Source organism: Mobula birostris, chromosome 24 (assembly GCF_030028105.1).
Source record: "Mobula birostris isolate sMobBir1 chromosome 24, sMobBir1.hap1, whole genome shotgun sequence".
NCBI lineage: Eukaryota > Metazoa > Chordata > Chondrichthyes > Myliobatiformes > Myliobatidae > Mobula > Mobula birostris.
Window position 1 is genome coordinate 60248811 of NC_092393.1, and position 19947 is coordinate 60268757.

The 19947-nt window shown below is 50.2% G+C and overlaps 1 protein-coding gene across 1 annotated transcript in view; it reads right to left on the reverse strand.

Moving 5' to 3' along the window:
• The window catches only part of LOC140187197 (syntaxin-binding protein 4-like), a 104553-nt gene that overhangs the window by 37713 nt on the left and 46893 nt on the right, over positions 1-19947 (reverse strand). The window contains 4 exon segments of the mRNA XM_072242260.1: positions 637-702; positions 953-1042; positions 9625-9734; positions 10381-10477. Coding sequence (XP_072098361.1) covers positions 637-702; positions 953-1042; positions 9625-9734; positions 10381-10477 — 363 coding nt within the window.

Genomic DNA, 19947 nt, shown 5'->3' on the forward strand with positions numbered 1-19947 from the left:
CTGGACCGGTTTCACTCCCCTCAGCGCCGGACTGTCTCCGTGACTGTGGATCACGTTCGGGCTCCTGGACCGGTTTCACTCCCCTCAGCGCCGGACTGTCTCCGTGACTGTGGATCACGTTCGGGCTCCTGGACCGGTTTCACTCCCCTCAGCGCCGGACTGTCTCCGTGACTGTGGATCACGTTCGGGCTCCTGGACCGGTTTCACTCCCCTCAGCGCCGGACTGTCTCCGTGACTGTGGATCACGTTCGGGCTCCTGGACCGGTTTCACTCCCCTCAGCGCCGGACTGTCTCCGTGACTGTGGATCACGTTCGGGCTCCTGGACCCGTTTCACTCCCCTCAGCGCCGGACTGTCTCCGTGACTGTGAGTCTCGTTCGGGGACTCTGTGGTTCGTGTTCTCTGTGTTATTTGTTTACTTTTTCTATGGTTTGCACAATTTGTTCTCCCCTCCCCCTGACACACACATTGGGTGTTTGATGGTCTTTGCTGTACGGGGTTTTGAATGTGTCCTGTTGTGTTTGTTTGTGGCTGCCTGTCAGAAGGCGAGCCTCAAGGTTATATACTGTAAACACACTTTGATGTAAATGTACTTTGAACTTCTATTTTGACTTCTCTGTGACAAACGCCTTCTCACCTGTCTGGCTTTCTGTAGATCCTCACTCAGCTGCTTCCTGTTTGTCTCTGACTGTGCCAACTCCTCCTGAGGGAAACACAAAGCAGCAAGAGGTGAACCCACCTCTTACAGTTCAGTTATTTTATTTAGAGACACAGCGCAGTAGCCAGCCCTTCTGTCACAATGAGCCCGTGCTGCCCCATTCAAATTTGTTACAGTAAAGATGGTGTTACTTAAATTGATAAAAATTTGTACGAAGGAATTTTGAAATGTTAAAGATTCGGCCTCTTCTCTAGGACACAGCAATCATCATTCGAAGCAGCAGTCACCCTCTCACCTTCACTTTCTTCAACTCCTTCAATGCTTCATCCCGCTCCTGAGTAATTCTTTCCAGGTCCTCAGCATCTACTGACGTAGATAATGGAACCTGCAACACACACAGGTTGTTCAGTCTCTGTAGCCAGCAAATCATAAACATGAGAGATTCTGCAGACGCTGGAAATCCAAGGCAACATACACAAAATGCTGGAGGAACTCAGTAGGTCAGGCAGCCTCTATGGAAATGAGTGAAGAACAGTCGACGTTTCGGGCTGAAAACTTTCTTGAAGGAATAGAGAGAAGACAGAATAAAAAGGTGTGGGGAGGCGAAGCAGGATAGCTGGAAGGTGAAGTGTGAAGCCAGGTGGGTGGGGTAAGTGTTTTACACATCACTTGGTCATCGCATGCTATCATTCCCAACTAACAACAGGGGGTGAAACTGGGTGGGGAGACACTGGCCTGGGAGTGTAGAGATGTGAACACTACTCTGTGAAACTGGGTGGACACTGGCCTGGGAGTGTGGAGATGTGGACACTACTTGGTGAAACTGGGTGAACACTGGCCTGGGAGTGTAGAGATGTGAACACTACTCGGTGAAAGTGGGTGGACACTGGCCTGAGAGTGTAGAGATGTGGACACTACTTGGTGAAACTGGGTGAACACTGGCCTGGGAGTGTAGAGATGTGGACACTACTCGGTGAAAGTGGGTGGACACTGGCCTGAGAGTGTAGAGATGTGGACACTACTTGGTGAAACTGGGTGAACACTGGCCTGGGAGTGTAGAGATGTGGACACTACTCGGTGAAACTGGGTGGGCAGACACTAGCCTGGGAGTGTAGAGATGTGGACACTACTCTGTGAAACTGGGTGGGGAGACACTGGCCTGGGAGTGTAGGGATGTGGACACTACTCTGTGAAACTGGGTGGGGAGACACTGGCCTGGGAGTGTAGAGATGTGGACACTACTCGGTGAAACTGGGTGGGGAGACACTGGCCTGAGAGTGTAGAGATGTGGACACTACTCGGTGAAACTGGGTGGGGAGACACTGGCCTGGGAGTGTAGAGATGTGGACACTACTCGGTGAAACTGGGTGGGGAGACACTGGCCTGGGAGTGTAGAGATGTGGACACTACTCTGTGAAACTGGGTGGGGAGACACTGGCCTGAGAGTGTAGGGATGTGGACACTACTCTGTGAAACTGGGTGGGGAGACACTGGCCTGGGAGTGTAGAGATGTGGACACTACTCGGTGAAACTGGGTGGGGAGACACTGGCCTGAGAGTGTAGAGATGTGGACACTACTCTGTGAAACCGGGTGGGGAGACACTGGCCTGAGAGTGTAGAGATGTGGACACTACTCAGTGAAAGCAGGTGGACATTGAGATTAGCTCAGCGGTTTACAGAGCCAGCGATCAGTCACGATTGTTCGATAGCTGCTGCTGTCTGTAAGGAGCTTGTACTTTTTCCTTGTGCAAGCTAAACACCTTCTTCACTACCCTGCCCACTTGTGCCATCATTTTAATGGAGATATGAAGTTGTATCCTGAGTTCCTTCTGTACAGCAAAGCTTCTAAGACCCTGACTTTTACTGTACATGTTCAGCAGGTGTAAGGCAACCAAAAATACATCACCTTACATTTGTTTGGATTAAATTCCATCTGCCTCCGCTCTGCCCAACTTTCTAGCCGGTCCATGTCCGTCTGTGTCCTCAGGCAACCATCCTTTCTATCTACAACTCTCCTAATCTTTGCGTCATCAGCACAGGTGCACCATAGGACTGTGTGCTTAGCCCCCTGCTCTATCCACTTTACAATAACGACTGTGTGGCTAAGCACAGCTCCAATGCCACACTCAAGTTTGCTGACAACACCACTGTCAGAGGCCGAATCAAAGGGATGATGGAACAGCATACAGGAGGGAGATTGGAAATCTGGCTGAGTGGTGCCAAAACAACAACCTCTCACTCACGTCAGCAAGACCAAGGAGCTGATTATTGATTTCAGGAGGAGGAAACTGGAGGTCCATGAGCCAGTCCTCATTGGAGGATCAGGTGTGGAGAGAGTCAGCAACTTCAAATTCCTCAGAGTTATCGTTTCAGAGGACCTGTCCTGGGCCCAGCACGTAAACACAATTACAAGGAAAGCACGGCAGCGTCTCTACTTCCTCAGGAGTTTGCAAAGATTCCACATGACATCTAAAACCTTGACAAACTTCTATAGATGTGTGGTGGAGAGTATGTTGACAGGCTGCATCACAGCCTGGTATGGAAACACCAATGCCCCTGAACGGAAAATCCTACCAAAAAAAATGGATATGTCCCAGTCCATCACGGGTAAAACTTACCCCACACTGAGCCCAACCACATGAAACACTGCCGCAGGAAAGCAGTATCTATCATCAGGCACCCCACCACCCAGGACATGCTCTCTTCTTGCTGCTGCCATCAGGACGGAGGTACAGGAGCCTCAGGACCCACACCACCAGGTTCAGGAACAATATTATCCCTCAACCATCAGGTCCCACACCACCAGGTTCAGGGACAGTTATCGCCCCTCAACCATCAAGTCCCACACCACCAGGTTCAGGAACAGTTATCGCCCCTCAACCATCAGGTCCCACACCACCAGGTTCAGGAACAGTTATCGCCCCTCAACCATCAGGTCCCACACCACCAGGTTCAGGAACAGTTATCGCCCCTCAACCATCAGGTCCCACACCACCAGGTTCAGGAACAGTTATCGCCCCTCAACCATCAGGTCCCACACCACCAGGGTCAGGAACAGTTATCGCCCCTCAACCATCAGGTCCCACACCACCAGGTTCAGGAACAGTTATCGCCCCTCAACCATCAGGTCCCACACCACCAGGTTCGGGAACAGTTATCACCCCTCAACCATCAGGTCCCACACCACCAGGGTCGGGAACAGTTATCACCCCTCAACCATCAGGTCCCACACCACCAGGTTCGGGAACAGTTATCACCCCTCAACCATCAGGTCCCACACCACCAGGTTCGGGAACAGTTATCACCCCTCAACCATCAGGTCCCACACCACCAGGGTCGGGAACAGTTATCACCCCTCAACCATCAGGTCCCACACCACCAGGTTCGGGAACAGTTATCACCCCTCAAACATCAGGTCCCACACCACCAGGTTCGGGAACAGTTATCACCCCTCAAACATCAGGTCCCACACCACCAGGTTCAGGAACAGTTATCGCCCCTCAACCATCAGGTCCCACACCACCAGGTTCAGGAACAGTTATCGCCCCTCAACCATCAGGTCCCACACCACCACGTTCAGGAACAGTTATCGCCCCTCAACCATCAGGTCCCACACCACCAGGTTCAGGGACAGTTATCGCCCCTCAACCATCAGGTCCCACACCACCAGGTTCAGGTACAGTTATCGCCCCTCAACCATCAGGTCCCACACCACCAGGTTCAGGGACAGTTATCGCCCCTCAACCATCAGGTCCCACACCACCAGGTTCAGGGACAGTTATCGCCCCTCAACCATCAGGTCCCACACCACCAGGTTCAGGGACAGTTATCGCCCCTCAACCATCAGGTCCCACACCACCAGGTTCGGGAACAGTTATCGCCCCTCAACCATCAGGTCCCACACCACCAGGGTCGGGAACAGTTATCACCCCTCAACCATCAGGTCCCACACCACCAGGTTCAGGAACAGTTATCGCCCCTCAACCATCAGGTCCCACACCACCACGTTCAGGAACAGTTATCGCCCCTCAACCATCAGGTCCCACACCACCAGGTTCAGGGACAGTTATCGCCCCTCAACCATCAGGTCCCACACCACCAGGTTCAGGTACAGTTATCGCCCCTCAACCATCAGGTCCCACACCACCAGGTTCAGGGACAGTTATCGCCCCTCAACCATCAGGTCCCACACCACCAGGTTCAGGGACAGTTATCGCCCCTCAACCATCAGGTCCCACACCACCAGGTTCAGGGACAGTTATCGCCCCTCAACCATCAGGTCCCACACCACCAGGTTCAGGGACAGTTATCGCCCCTCAACCATCAGGTCCCACACCACCAGGTTCAGGGACAGTTATCGCCCCTCAACCATCAGGTCCCACACCACCAGGTTCAGGGACAGTTATCGCCCCTCAACCATCAGGTCCCACACCACCAGGTTCAGGGACAGTTATCGCCCCTCAACCATCAGGTCCCACACCACCAGGTTCAGGGACAGTTATCGCCCCTCAACCATCAGGTCCCACACCACCAGGTTCAGGAACAGTTATCGCCCCTCAACCATCAGGTCCCACACCACCAGGTTCAGGGACAGTTATCGCCCCTCAACCATCAGGTCCCACACCACCAGGTTCAGGGACAGTTATCGCCCCTCAACCATCAGGTCCCACACCACCAGGTTCAGGAACAGTTATCGCCCCTCAACCATCAGGTCCCACACCACCAGGGTCGGGAACAGTTATCACCCCTCAACCATCAGGTCCCACACCACCAGGTTCGGGAACAGTTATCACCCCTCAACCATCAGGTCCCACACCACCAGGGTCAGGAACAGTTATCGCCCCTCAACCATCAGGTCCCACACCACCAGGTTCAGGAACAGTTATCGCCCCTCAACCATCAGGTCCCACACCACCAGGTTCGGGAACAGTTATCACCCCTCAACCATCAGGTCCCACACCACCAGGGTCGGGTACAGTTATCGCCCCTCAACCATCAGGTCCCACACCACCAGGTTCAGGGACAGTTATCGCCCCTCAACCATCAGGTCCCACACCACCAGGTTCAGGGACAGTTATCGCCCCTCAACCATCAGGTCCCACACCACCAGGTTCAGGGACAGTTATCGCCCCTCAACCATCAGGTCCCACACCACCAGGTTCAGGGACAGTTATCGCCCCTCAACCATCAGGTCCCACACCACCAGGTTCAGGAACAGTTATCGCCCCTCAACCATCAGGTCCCACACCACCAGGGTCGGGAACAGTTATCACCCCTCAACCATCAGGTCCCACACCACCAGGTTCAGGAACAGTTATCGCCCCTCAACCATCAGGTCCCACACCACCAGGGTCGGGAACAGTTATCACCCCTCAACCATCAGGTCCCACACCACCAGGTTCAGGAACAGTTATCGCCCCTCAACCATCAGGTCCCACACCACCACGTTCAGGAACAGTTATCGCCCCTCAACCATCAGGTCCCACACCACCAGGGTCGGGGACAGTTATCGCCCCTCAACCATCAGGTCCCACACCACCAGGTTCGGGAACAGTTATCACCCCTCAAACATCAGGTCCCACACCACCAGGTTCAGGGACAGTTATCACCCCTCAAACATCAGGTCCCACACCACCAGGTTCAGGGACAGTTATCGCCCCTCAACCATCAGGTCCCACACCACCAGGTTCAGGAACAGTTATCACCCCTCAAACATCAGGTCCCACACCACCAGGTTCAGGAACAGTTATCACCCCTCAACCGTCAGGTCCCACACCACCAGGTTCAGGAACAGTTATCACCCCTCAACCGTCAGGACCCACACCACCAGGTTCAGGAACAGTTATCACTCCTCAACCGTCAGGACCCACACCACCAGGTTCAGGAACAGTTATTACCCCTCAACCATCAGGTCCCACACCACCAGGTTCAGGAACAGTTATTACCCCTCAAACATCAGGTCCCACACCACCAGGTTCAGGAACAGTTATCACCCCTCAAACATCAGGTCCCACACCACCAGGTTCAGGAACAGTTATCACCCCTCAACCATCAGGTCCCACACCACCAGGTTCAGGAACAGTTATCACCCCTGAACCATCAGGTCCCACACCACCAGGTTCAGGAACAGTTATCACCCCTCAACCATCAGGTCCCACACCACCAGGTTCAGGAACAGTTATCACCCCTCAACCATCAGGTCCCACACCACCAGGTTCAGGAACAGTTATCACCCCTCACCGTCAGGCTCTTGAACCAGTGGGGATAACTTCACTTGGCCACCATTGAAATGTTCCCACAACCTATGGACTCACTTTCAGGGACTCTTCTCATGTTATCAATATTTATTGCTTATTTATGTATTATTATTATTTCTTTCTTTTTGAATTTGCACAGTTTGTTGTTTTTTGCACAGTGGTTGAAAGCCCAAGTTGGTGCAATCTTTCATTGATTCTGTTATGGTTATTTTATGGATTTATAGAGTATGCCTGCAAGCGAATGAATCTCGGGGTTGCATATGGTCACATATATGTACTTTGATATATAGAACAGAAACCGGGGACAGACTTGCAGGCTTGAGCCTTACCCAGGCATTCAAGGGATTATATGCAGAGATGAGGTAGACAGAGCCTGATGAGGGTTTGAGCATTGTATTGAATATAGGAGTTGGAACATTATGTTAACACTGTAGAAGACATTGCTGAGGCCGAATTTGGAGTATTATGTGCAGTTCTGGTCACTTATCTATAGGGAAGATATCAATAAGGCTACTGAAAAAGTACAGGGAAAATTTACGAGGATGTTGTGGGACTTGAGGAACCAAATTATATAACCATATAACCATTACAGCACAGAAACAGGCCATCTCGGCCCTTCTAGTCCGTGCCGAAAAGGGAAAAGTTGAATAGGTTAGGACTTTATTCTCTGGAGCATAGGAGAGTGAAGGGAGATTTGATAGAGATATACAAAATTATGAGGGGTATAGATAGGGTAAATGAAAGCAGGCTTTTTCCACTGAGATAGGGTGAGACTAGAATTGGAGGTCGTAGGTTAAGGGTGAAAGGTGAAATAGAGTCCGAGAAGTACAGCACAGAAAATGCCCTTCGACCCACCTAGTCCGTGCTGAAATTATTTAAGCTACCTACTCCCATCAACCATTTCAAGGGAAACCTGAAGGGGAACTGCCTCACTCAGAGAGTTTGGATAGGTAGGTGGATGGGAAGGGTGTGGAGGGTTATGGTCCAGATGCAGGTCAATGGGACTAGGCAGAATAATGGTTTTGCATGGGCTAGACGGGCCAAAGGGCCTGGTTCTGTGCTCTAGAACTCTCTAGTCATTTATATTCACATGGAAAAAGGAGATTTTTCCTGATACTGCGCGACTGCACAACAGAATTCCAAGTGTGGTTACAGGCACAGATGACTGGTTTGGTATTCTCCCAGGCTGCTCGGCGCTGGAGGCAGGAGTGCAAACAGGCTGGACTGCGGTGGTGAGACAGACTTCACCTGTGTGGCACGTGCTGTCTCAGAGAAACCTCACCTGTGTGGCACATACTGTCTGAGAGAAACCTCACCTGTGTGGCACGTGCTGTCTCAGAGAGACCTCACCTGTGTGGCACATGTTGTCTGAGAGAAACCTCACCTGTGTGGCACGTGCTGTCTGGGAGAAACCTCACCTGTGTGTCACGTGCTTTCTGAGAGAAACCTCACCTGTGTGGCACGTACTGTCTGAGAGAAACCTCACCTGTGTGGCACGTGCTGTCTCAGAGAAACCTCACCTGTGTGGCATGTACTGTCTGAGAGAAACCTCACCTGTGTGGCACGTGCTGTCTCAGAGAGACTTCACCTGTGTGGCACGTACTGTCTGGGAGAAACCTCATCTGTGTGGCACGTGCTGTCTGAGAGAAACCTCACCTGTGTGGCACGTGCTGTCTGAGAGGAACCTCACCTGTGTGGCACGTGCTGTCTCGGAGAGGCCTCACCTGTGTGGCACGTGCTGTCTCAGAGAGGCCTCACCTGTGTGGCACGTGCTGTCTTGGAGAAACCTCACCTGTGTGGCACGTGCTGTCTGAGAGAAACCTCACCTGTGTGGCACATGCTGTCTGGGAGAAACCTCACCTGTGTGGCACGTGCTGTCTCGGAGAAACCTCACCTGTGTGGCACGTGCTGTCTGAGAGAAACCTCACCTGTGTGGCACGTGCTGTCTCGGAGAAACCTCACCTGTGTGGCACGTGCTGTCTCAGAGAGGCCTCACCTGTATGGCATGTGCTGTCTGGGAGAAACCTCACCTGTGTGGCACGTGCTGTCTCGGAGAGGCCTCACCTGTATGGCATGTGCTGTCTGGGAGAAACCTCACCTGTGTGGCACGTGCTGTCTGGGAGAAACCTCACCTGTGTGGCACGTGCTGTCTGAGAGAAACCTCACCTGTGTGGCACATGCTGTCTGGGAGAAACCTCACCTGTGTGGCACGTGCTGTCTCGGAGAAACCTCACCTGTGTGGCACGTGCTGTCTGAGAGAAACCTCACCTGTGTGGCACGTGCTGTCTCGGAGAAACCTCACCTGTGTGGCACGTGCTGTCTCAGAGAGGCCTCACCTGTGTGGCACGTGCTGTCTCAGAGAGGCCTCACCTGTATGGCACGTGCTGTCTCGGAGAGGCCTCACCTGTGTGGCATGTGCTGTCTGGGAGAAACCTCACCTGTGTGGCACGTGCTGTCTGGGAGAAACCTCACCTGTGTGGCACGTGCTGTCTCGGAGAGGCCTCACCTGTGTGGCACGTGCTGTCTGGGAGAAACCTCACCTGTGTGGCACGTGCTGTCTCGGAGAGGCCTCACCTGTATGGCATGTGCTGTCTGGGAGAAACCTCACCTGTGTGGCACGTGCTGTCTGGGAGAAACCTCACCTGTGTGGCACGTGCTGTCTCGGAGAGGCCTCACCTGTGTGGCATGTGCTGTCTGGGAGAAACCTCACCTGTGTGGCACGTGCTGTCTCGGAGAGGCTGGCGACAGACCACTCCACTGACTCCGAGGCCGTGTCATCCAGCTGCAATCGGAACAAGTCTCTGGCTGTCTGCACAAAGTCTGTGGAGAAAGAAAATAGTTCCTTAACAAGGGAACACTCGTCCAACAGGACCAGATCACACTGCCACATAAGATTGTTAATGGGGTGTACAAATTAATCTACAAATCACCCATCTCTCTGCGTAAAAAAATAACTGACTTCCCCCTTATACTTTCCTCCCTGAGCCTGAACCCGAGGCTCAGGTCACATTCGAACCCTGAGACTGAAGCCAAGGATTTAAACAGATATTCTTCACTTTTCCTTTACTATAGAAGATACTTTGAACAAGCCATTAATACTGAATAATGCTGAGGAGGAATTAAACAGCGATCCAATCTGAAGGGAGTTTCTGAACATCAGAGGCCCAGTGACACTTGAGGTTTGGGGTAAATTTACTCATTATTGTTACAGGTACCAAAATACAGTGAAAAACTTTGTTTTGCATTCCAACCATAGACTTAGTAGATTCACTATATCAGTACATTGAGGTAGTACGAGGGAAAACAGTAACAGAAGGCAGAACAAAGTGTTCTAAGTTACAGAGAAAGTGCAGAGTAGGCAGACAATAAGGTGCAAGACGACGGTGAGGTCAACAGACCCCCTTATTGAACTAGGAGACAAATTTAAATGGGGTTAGGGACACACATAGTGAGGACCCGCACTCACCCCCATAGGCCACCGTTCCCTTGGAGTCCACCTGGAGTTGACGGCGGAGTGCCTGTTGCTGCTGCTGGGTGGGTTCAATCCCGAGGTACCCCAGTGCCTGGGGAGGAAGGGGGGACATGTCACATCCCACACTCAGAAGAATGCCAGTTTAACAAAGCTTAGGATACCAGCAAGCCCCTCCAGTTCCCCACACATCCCCTGTCCTCACCACTCCGCTGGCAGCTCATTCCACACGCGTCACCCTCTGAGTGAAGACGTTTCTCCCCCCCGACCCCTTCTTCTCGCCTTCTAATCGACCCACTGACCCCCCCAACATGCTTTGATCACTAAGATCAATTCCCTCCTCCACCTGCCCATCACCCACACACCCCCTGCTGGACCCCCTCCCTCCCACTGTTCCCATCTGGCCGCCCACCTCCCTTATTTGGTTCTATGCTCCTCCCTTCTCTCCTATCAGATTTCACCGTCTGCAGCCCTCTGTTGCCTCTATCTATCAGATCCCACCGTCTGCAGCCCTCTGCTGCCTCTACCTATCAGATCTCACCATCTGCAGCCCTCTGATGCCTCTACCTATCGGAGCCCACCGCCTGCAGCCCTCTGTTGCCTCTACCTATTAGCTCCCACCATCACCATCTCCATCTCCCTCTCACCTGGATCCACCAATCACCTGCCATCTCTTGCTCCACTCCTTCTCTCCCCGACATCTTTATACTGGCTGTCCCTCACTTCTTTCCAGTCCAGAGGAAGGTATGGTTCTGAAACATGAACTATCCACTTTCCCCCAAGGGATGCTGCCTGACCAGCGATTTCCTTTACCCACCACTGTCGATGCCTGTATTGTATGGGCGGCAAAGCGGCGTAACACCCTACAGCACCAGCAGTTGGGGTTCAATCCCCACTGCTGTCTGTGAAGGGTTTGTATATTCTCTCCGTCACCTCCTGGGTACTCTGGCTTCCTCCCACATCCCAAAGAGGTACAGGTTAGGCTGAGTAAGTTGTGAGCATGATACGTTGGCACCGACAGCGTAGTGACCTTTGTGGACTGTCCCCCACACGTCCTTGCACTGTGTCGGCCGTTGCCATAAGACAATGCCTTTCGCTGCATGTTTCGACGCACGGGTGACAAACAAAGCTAAGCTTTTCTTTGACTGGAAGAGAAATTTAAAGAGAACTCCAGTGAAGTTGGGTGAGACTAGAACTTGAGCTCATAGGTGAAGGGTGAAAGTTGACCATGAGGAGAAACTTCTTCACTCAGACGGTGGTGAGAGTGTGGAACGAGCTGCCAGTGGAAGTGGGTGGGGTGTGAGTTCGATTTCAACACTTAAGAGAAATTGACATAGGAATATGGATGGGAGGGCTCTGGTCCAGGCATGGGTGAATGCAGAATAAGCTTGACATGGTCTAGATGGACCATGTTTCTGTGCTGTAGTGCTCGATGAGAAGAGGGAATGCCGGGGCTGTCCAGATAGGTGACAGCAAGGAATGGTGTGAACTGTTCCAGGATTTATTGCCACACAGCTGACCAGAGGCAGCGCCAATATCAAGTGACACTGTCCTCGTCTCACCCCCTCTCACTGACAGCATTCCTTGAGGGTGTGGATCGTGAATGAGGAACCTGTCCAGCACCAGGAAGCTTTACCCTCCTTAAATACTATGATAATTACTTGGCCATGCAGACTGAGAGCAATTACTACTCATCAGCTAAATTCAGGTGCCCATGCTGTCTGGTAATGTTGTTGTAAACTCAGGCAGAGCCTGGTGCCCTACAGTTTTATACATCAAGACATAATACGTTGCTAAGGACTGAATCTCTCTGCTGCTCTATACTACAATTTTTCCATCTTGTATTTTTCAAGCTGCAGATCTCCCATGGTAACGTGCATGGGCGATAATGATTCAGCTGTCAACTTTCCTTCTACTCTCATGGAGAGATGTTAGCTAACGCCACAAGGAAAAGCTGTAGCTCTGTAAAATCCTGGTCAGACCACACTTGGAGTACTGTGTTCAGTTCTGATCATTTCACTACAGGAAGGACGAGGAAGCTTTAGAGAGGGTGCAGAGGAGATCTATCAGGGTACCACCTGGAGTAGAGAGCTCGCCTAATGAGGATAGGTAGAGAGAGTTAGGTCTTTTCTTTGCAGCAAAGGAGGATGAGTGGTGACCTGACTGAGGTGTAAAAGAGACAAGAGGGGTCCAAAAAGATAAAGTAAGTACAAGATGATAAGAGGCATAGATAGAATGGTCACCCAGAGACCATTTCCCAGGATGGAAATGGCTGACACGGGGAACAGAAGTTTAAGTTGTTTGGAGGAAAGTATAGAGAGAAGGGGGATGTCAGAGCTGGTGGTAGACCTGAGGAGAGCTAAGGTACCGGTGACCCCTGTTTCCATCCAGGGGGTCAGTGTGGACATGGTGGAGGATTACAAATACCTGGGGATACGAATTGACAATAAACTGGACTGGTCAAAGAACACTGAGGCTGTCTACAAGAAGGGTCAGAGCCGTCTCTATTTCCTGAGGAGACTGAGGTCCTTTAGCATCTGCCGGACGATGCTGAGGATGTTCTACGAGTCTGTGGTGGCCAGTGCGATCATGTTTGCTGTTGTGTGCTGGGGCAGCAGGCTGAGGGTAGCAGACACCAACAGAATCAACAAACTCATTCGTAAGGCCAGTGATGTTGTGGGGATGGAACTGGACTTTCTCTCACGGTGGTGTCTGAAAAGAGGATGCTGTCTAAGTTGCATGCCATCTTGGACAATGTCTCCCATCCACTACATAATGTACTGGTTGGGCACAGGAGTACATTCAGCCAGAGACTCATTCCACCAAGATGCAACACAGAGCGTCATAGGAAGTCATTCCTGCCTGTGGCCATCAAACTTTACAACTCCTCCCTGGGAGGGTCAGACACCCTGATCCAATAGGCTGGTCCTGGACTTATTTCCTGGCATAATTTACATATTACTATTTAACTATTTATGGTTTTATTACTATTTAATTATTTATGGTGCAACTGTAACGAAAACCAATTTCCCCTGGGATCAATAAAGTATGACTATGACTATGACTATGAGAAAGTTTTTGTTTTACACAGAAAATGCTAGATGCGTGGAACGCCCTGCCAGGAGTGGTGGTCTTTAGAGGCAGATACATTTGGGCCATTTAAGAAACTCTTACATGGATGAAAGAAAAATGGAGGGCTGTGTAGGAGGGAAGAGTTTGATTGATTTAGATTAAGGGTTCCTAACCTTTCTTATGCCATGGACTAATACCATTAAGCAAGGGGTCTGTGGCCCCCAGCTAGGGAATTCTTGATCCAGCTTAAAGTTCAGCACAACATCGTGGGTCAAAAGATTTGCACTACCCCCCAGCTCCTCCAGCACATTCTCACTGGGACCCATTCTCCAGAATGAAAGATCATACCCTCTTGTCCCTTAAGGCTACCAGCTAATTTCTATGACCCCCCCCCCACAAGGTCAGCCCTAGCCCAAATTTCAGGTATCTATATATCTACCGCTTCTCCCCGTAGTGTCCACTTAATGTCAGATTCAGATTCATCACGTGCACGTCGAAACATAAAGTGAAATGTGTCATTTCCATCAACAACCAATACAAGCTGAAGATTTGCTAGTAGGTGTCGGCACACATTCTGGCACCAACACAGCATGTCCTCAGTGCTCAGCAGAACAACACAGGACACAACAGCAAAACAAGACCCTTTCCTCCCTCCCGTCTACAATCACACACGCATACACACAGACCCCGACAGGCCTCCAACCCCAGGGCAAAGGTTCAAAGTTCGAAGTGCATTTATCATCAAGGAATGCTCACAGTATACAACCTTGAGATTCGTCTTCTTGCAGGCAGCCATAAGACACAGAAACACAATAGAACCCGTTTAAAGAAAATCCCCCACATAACAAAGATTGTCAATCACCCAATGTGTGAAAAAAAAACAAATCACGCAAAAACAAAACATGGACAAATAACACACAGAGCACTGAACATCAAACTGCAGAGTCCCCGAACGTGAGTCCACAGTCATAAAGTTGATGGCTGGAGGCCACAGCCACCAAGTCATTTCAGCACTGTTCTGATGGTTGCAGACCACACAGTTGCAGAGATAGTCCGTGTCAAGTGAAGTTTATTGTCCTTTAACTATATACATGTACATAACGTATATAACTATACAATGTACATAGAAAGAGGCAAAGTTTCTTCAAACCAAAGTCTAAAACACAGTAGTACACATAACTTATGAAGGTAAGGATAAAATCTACAGATGAATCACACAAATAACAAACTAAAATATATTAATATTAAATATTGTGAAGTACGGAACAGATTAACCAGTGACACTTCGAATACGATGTGGCCAGGAGTTCGGAAGCCTAATGGCCTGGAGGAAGAAACTGTTTCCCATCCTGACCGTTCTTGTTCTTATGCATCACAGTCTCCTGCCTGGTGGTAGAAAGTCAAAGAGGATGCTGGATGGATGGATGGGATCCTTGACATCACTAAGGGCCCTGTTTACGCAGTCGTCCTGATAAATGTCCCCAGTGGATGGTAGGGAGACCCCTATGATCCTCTCAACTAATCTCACAGTCCTTTGTAGGGACTTGTAGTTCGATGCTTGACCGCTCCCATACCAGATGGAGATGCAACTTGTCTGGACACACTCAATGGTGCTCCTGTAAAATACAGTTAAGATGGGCGGTGGAAGCCTTGCTTGTCTCAGTCTTCGTAGGAAGTGGAAGCACTGCTGTGCCCTCTTGCTCAGGGAGGGGATATTAATGGACCAGGTGAGGTCATCCATGATGTGAACTCCCAGGAACTTGGTGCACTGAACGTTCTCTGTGGAGGAGCCACGTATTCACAGAGGGAGATGGTTCCTCTGCACCTTCCTGAAGTCCACCGTGATTTCCTTTGTCTTCTCCACATTCAGGCTTGCGTTGTTCTTTTCACACCAATCCACCAATCGCCCCACTTCCTCTCTGTACTCCGTCTCGTCACCGCTCTTGATGAGGGAAACCACTGTTGTGTCACCCACAAACTTGATGATACTGTTTGAGCTGGACCAGTGTAAACAGCATCCGGCTGAGGACACAGCCTTGGGGAGCGCCAGTGCTCAGCGTAATGGGACAGGAGACGTTGCTGCCCACACGGACTGACTATGGCCTTACTGTTAAGACGTCCAGTATCCAATTGCAGGGGGAGGTGTTGAGCCCCAGTGAGGACAGTTTCCCCACCAGTTTCTGGGATATGATGGTGTTGAATGCCAAACTGAAGTCTATAAACAGCAGACTGGCATATGAGACCCCATTTTCCAGGTGGGACAGGACAGAGTGAGGGTAGAGTCCATCACATCGTCAGTGGATCGATTTGAGCGATAAGCCAACCAGAAATGGTTCAAAGTAGCTAGGAGAAAGGCTTCAATGTCCTCCATGACCAGCTGCTCAAAGCACCTTCTTAATGGTTGATGTTAATACCACCTAACGATAGTCATTTAGTTAGGTTACTGTCACCTTCTTTGGCACTGGAGTGACCTTTGCCACCTTGAAAACCGAGGGGACAACGGATTGTTCCAGAGAGATGTTGAATATATCTGTCAGCACCTCTGTCAACTGGGCTGCGCAGTCTTTCAGAACCCGACCTGGTATATTATCAGGCCCTGCAGCTTTGTTTGAGTCGACTCTGACCAGGGTCTTCCTCACCTCAGCGTCAGCCACACGGAGTGACTGCTCCCCTGGGGGAGGGGTGCCTTCCTCGCCAGCACTTCATTTTGCGCATCATATCGAGCACAGAAAACATTCAGCCTCTCAGGGAGTGGAGCATCCTGGTCACAGACACACAGGGTAGGCTTGTTGTCCGTAATCCTCTGAGTTCCCTGTAAGTTCTCTGGGAGTGCTCCCATTTCGCCTTCCTGATGAAGCAGCTCAGTCAAATCGCACAAACGGTAAAGAGTAAAAAAAGACACGTGGAGCATAAGCTGCACGTCTCTGGAAATGGAGCGTGTTCAGCGCTGAGACAAGAGAAACGTGTCCAGGAGCTCGTTGGCTGCTTCAGGACCCTGCAGCATGCGACCCCACCGGCAGCAGCAAGAGACAGGCCTCTTCCAGACTCGCAGATTAGCAGACGTCAGGTTCTGACTTCCCCAGTGTTCCTGTGGACTTGCAGACAACAGGGCTCTGACTTCCCCAGTGTTCCAGTGGACTTATAGAGCATAGAATAGTACAACACAGTACAGGCCCTTCGGCCCACAATGTTGTGCCGACCCTCAAACCCTGCCTCCCATATAAGCCCCCACCTTAAATTCCTCCATATACCTGTCTAGTAGTCTCTTAAACTTCACTAGTGTATCTGCCTCCACCACTGGCTCAGGCAGTGCATTCCATGCACCAATCACTCTCTGAGTAAAAAGCCTTCCTCTAATATCCCCCTTGAACTTCCCACCCCTTACCTTAAAGCCATGTCCTCTTGTATTGAGCAGTGGTGCCCTGGGGAAGAGGCACTGGCTATCCACACTATCTATTCCTCTTATTATCTTGTACGCCTCTATCATGTCTCCTCTCATCCTCCTTCTCTCCAAAGAGTAAAGCCCTAGCTCCCTTAATCTCTGATCATAATGCATACTCTCTAAACCAGGCAGCGTTCTGGTAAATCTCCTCTGTACCTTTTCCAATGCTTGCAGACATCAGGCCTCCAGCTTCCCCAGTGTTCTTGGGGACTTGCAGATGTCAGGCCTCTGACTTCCCCAGTGTTCCTGTGGATTTGCAGATGTCAGGCCTCCGACTTCCCCAGCAGATTCACAGACTGGACCTCCGACTTTTCCAGTAGACCCATAGGCCCAGGATTTCAGCAATTGGGACTCGACTTTTGGACTCAATTGCTTTGGGCTCTGGTATCGACCCTAGGTCTCACCAATGATTGCAGGCTGAACCCCAGACCCAGTGACTCACACGTCTCTGCCAAATTCCTCCAAGCGATTTGTTTCTTTGCTCTCAGTTCTAGCATCTACAGTGTCTTGAGCTGGGGGAGCATATCTCAGAATGTTTCATAGCACGTTCCCACATGAACAAGAGCCTCTGCTTTGCCGTTCTCCATACCGTCTCTCCATGTACAGACAGCAGCAAGGTGGAGACTCAGTGGACAAGATGAGCTGCCTTCCTTCCTCAGTCTAACTCGCTAACTGAAAGCAGCCGTTAAAAGCTTGAACTCAAGAGGACAATTCACTTGCTGAGAAAAGATTTATACAGATAAAAGTTCATGCTGGGAATTAAAATAGAAACATAGAAACATAGAAAATAGGTGCAGGAGTAGGCCATTCAGCCCTTCGAGCCTGCACCGCCATTCAGTATGATCATGGCTGATCATCCACCTCAGAACCCTGTACCAGCCTTGCCCCTGATCCCTTTAGCCAGAAGGGCCATATCTAACTCCCTCTTAAATATAGCCAATGAACTGGCCTCAAGTGTTTCCTGTGGCAGAAAATTCCACAGATTCACCACTCTCTGCGTGAAGAAGTGTTTCCTAATCTTGGTCCTAAAAAGCTTCCCCTTTATCCCCAAACTGTGACCCCTCGTTCTGGACTTCCCCAACATCAGGAACAATCTTCCTGCATCTAGCCTGTCCAATCCGTTTAGGATTTTATACGTTTCAATAAAATCCCCCCTAAATTCCAATGAGTATAAGCCTAGTCGATCCAGTTTTTCATCATATGAAAGTCCTGCCATCCCAGGAATCAATCTGGTGAACCTTCTTTGTACTCCCTCTATGGCAAGAATGTCTTTCCTCAGATTAGGGGACCAAAACTGCACACAATACTCCAGGTCTCACCAAGGCCTTGTACAACTGCAGTAGTACCTCCCTGCTCCTGTACTCGAATTCTCTTGCTATGAATGCCAGCATACCATTCGCCTTTTTCACCGCCTGCTGTACCTGCATGCCCACTTTCAATGACTGGTATATAATCACAGTCCAACGTATACCTGCCAACAGGAAGGGAGACCCAACAACTCGATAACAACCAGGACATAGATCTTTCTGTGCAGTTTAAACCATACAGTCACAGATAATGGACAGCATGTAAACAGGCTTTTCGGCCCACTGTATCTATGCTGACCCTCTTGGCCACCTATACTAATCCCACTGGCCTGCATTAACTGCCCACCCCTCTGTGCCCTGCTCATTCAGGTACATGTCCAGATGTTGTTACTGTTCCTGTCTCCACCACCTCCACCCCTGACAGCTCATTCCAGATACCTAACAGCTTTGTGTGGAGTAAATCACCCTACAGATCCCCTTTACTTCTCCTCCCCCCTGACTTCAACCTGGTGCTCTCCTACTATGGACACTGCCTACCCATTTGTACACCTCTCTCATTTCACCCCTCAACCTGCTTCGCTCTGGAGCAGGGTTTCCCGGGCCCCCGGTTAATAGTCGGGTCCGTGGCATGAAAGGTTGGGAACCCCTGCTCTAGAGAGAACAAAGATATGGTAGCGTAACGGTTAGCATAACACCGTTAGAGTATCAGTGACCCGGCTTCAATTCCCCACCGCAGCCTGTAAAGTGTTTGTCCCTTCTCTCTGTGACCGCGTGGGTTTCGTCCACGTGCTCCATTTTCGTCCCATATTGCAAAGACGTAGGGTGAGTAGGTGAATTGGTTACAGTGGTGTAACTGGCAGTGTAGGCTCGTTGTGCTGGAAGAGCCTGTTACTGTGCTGTATCTCTAAATAAAAAGAAACCAGCCTATCCTGCCTTTCCTGATAAACATGAATACTCCATCTCCTGACCCACCTTGCTCATTATTTGTTTACCTGCTGTTTCTCTGTAGCTGCTGCTCAGTATTTTGCTTTCTGCCTTCTTTTTACTTCCTTGATGTACACTTGTGTGACGTGATGTGTCTGGATGGCACAGAAACTGAGGAACAACTTCTGCTTTATCTCAGTACTCATTAACAAGAATAACGGGTGAAGCCCTCCCCACCATTCAGCACATCTACACGGAGTGTTGTTGCAGGAAAGCAGCACCATCATCAGGGACACCCACCACCCAGGTCATGCTCTCTTCTCACTGCTACCATGAGGAAGAAGGTACCGGAGCCTCAGGACTCTCACCACCCAGGTTCAGAACCAGTTATTATCCCTTAACCACAAGACTCCTGAATCAGAGGGGATAACTTCATTCAACCTCTCACCAAAACTGGTCCCACAACCTACAGGCTCACTTTCAATGACTCTCCATCTCATGTTCTCCGTATTTATTGCTTATTTATTTATTTATTAGTGTTTTTTCTTTCTTTTTGCACTTGTAGTTTGTTCTCTTTTACACATTGTTTGTCCGCCCTGTTGAGTGCGGTCTTTCATTGATTCTATTTTGGTTATTGGATTTATTGAGTATGCCAGCAAGAAAATGAATCTCAGGGTTGTATATGGTGACATATATGTACTTTGATAATAAATTTACTTTAAACTTTGAAACGAATTCCAAATTCCACTCCAGTCAGGGCAACATCTTGTAAACATCAGGACTGGATGAAGGATTCGACCTGAAACATTGACGATTTAT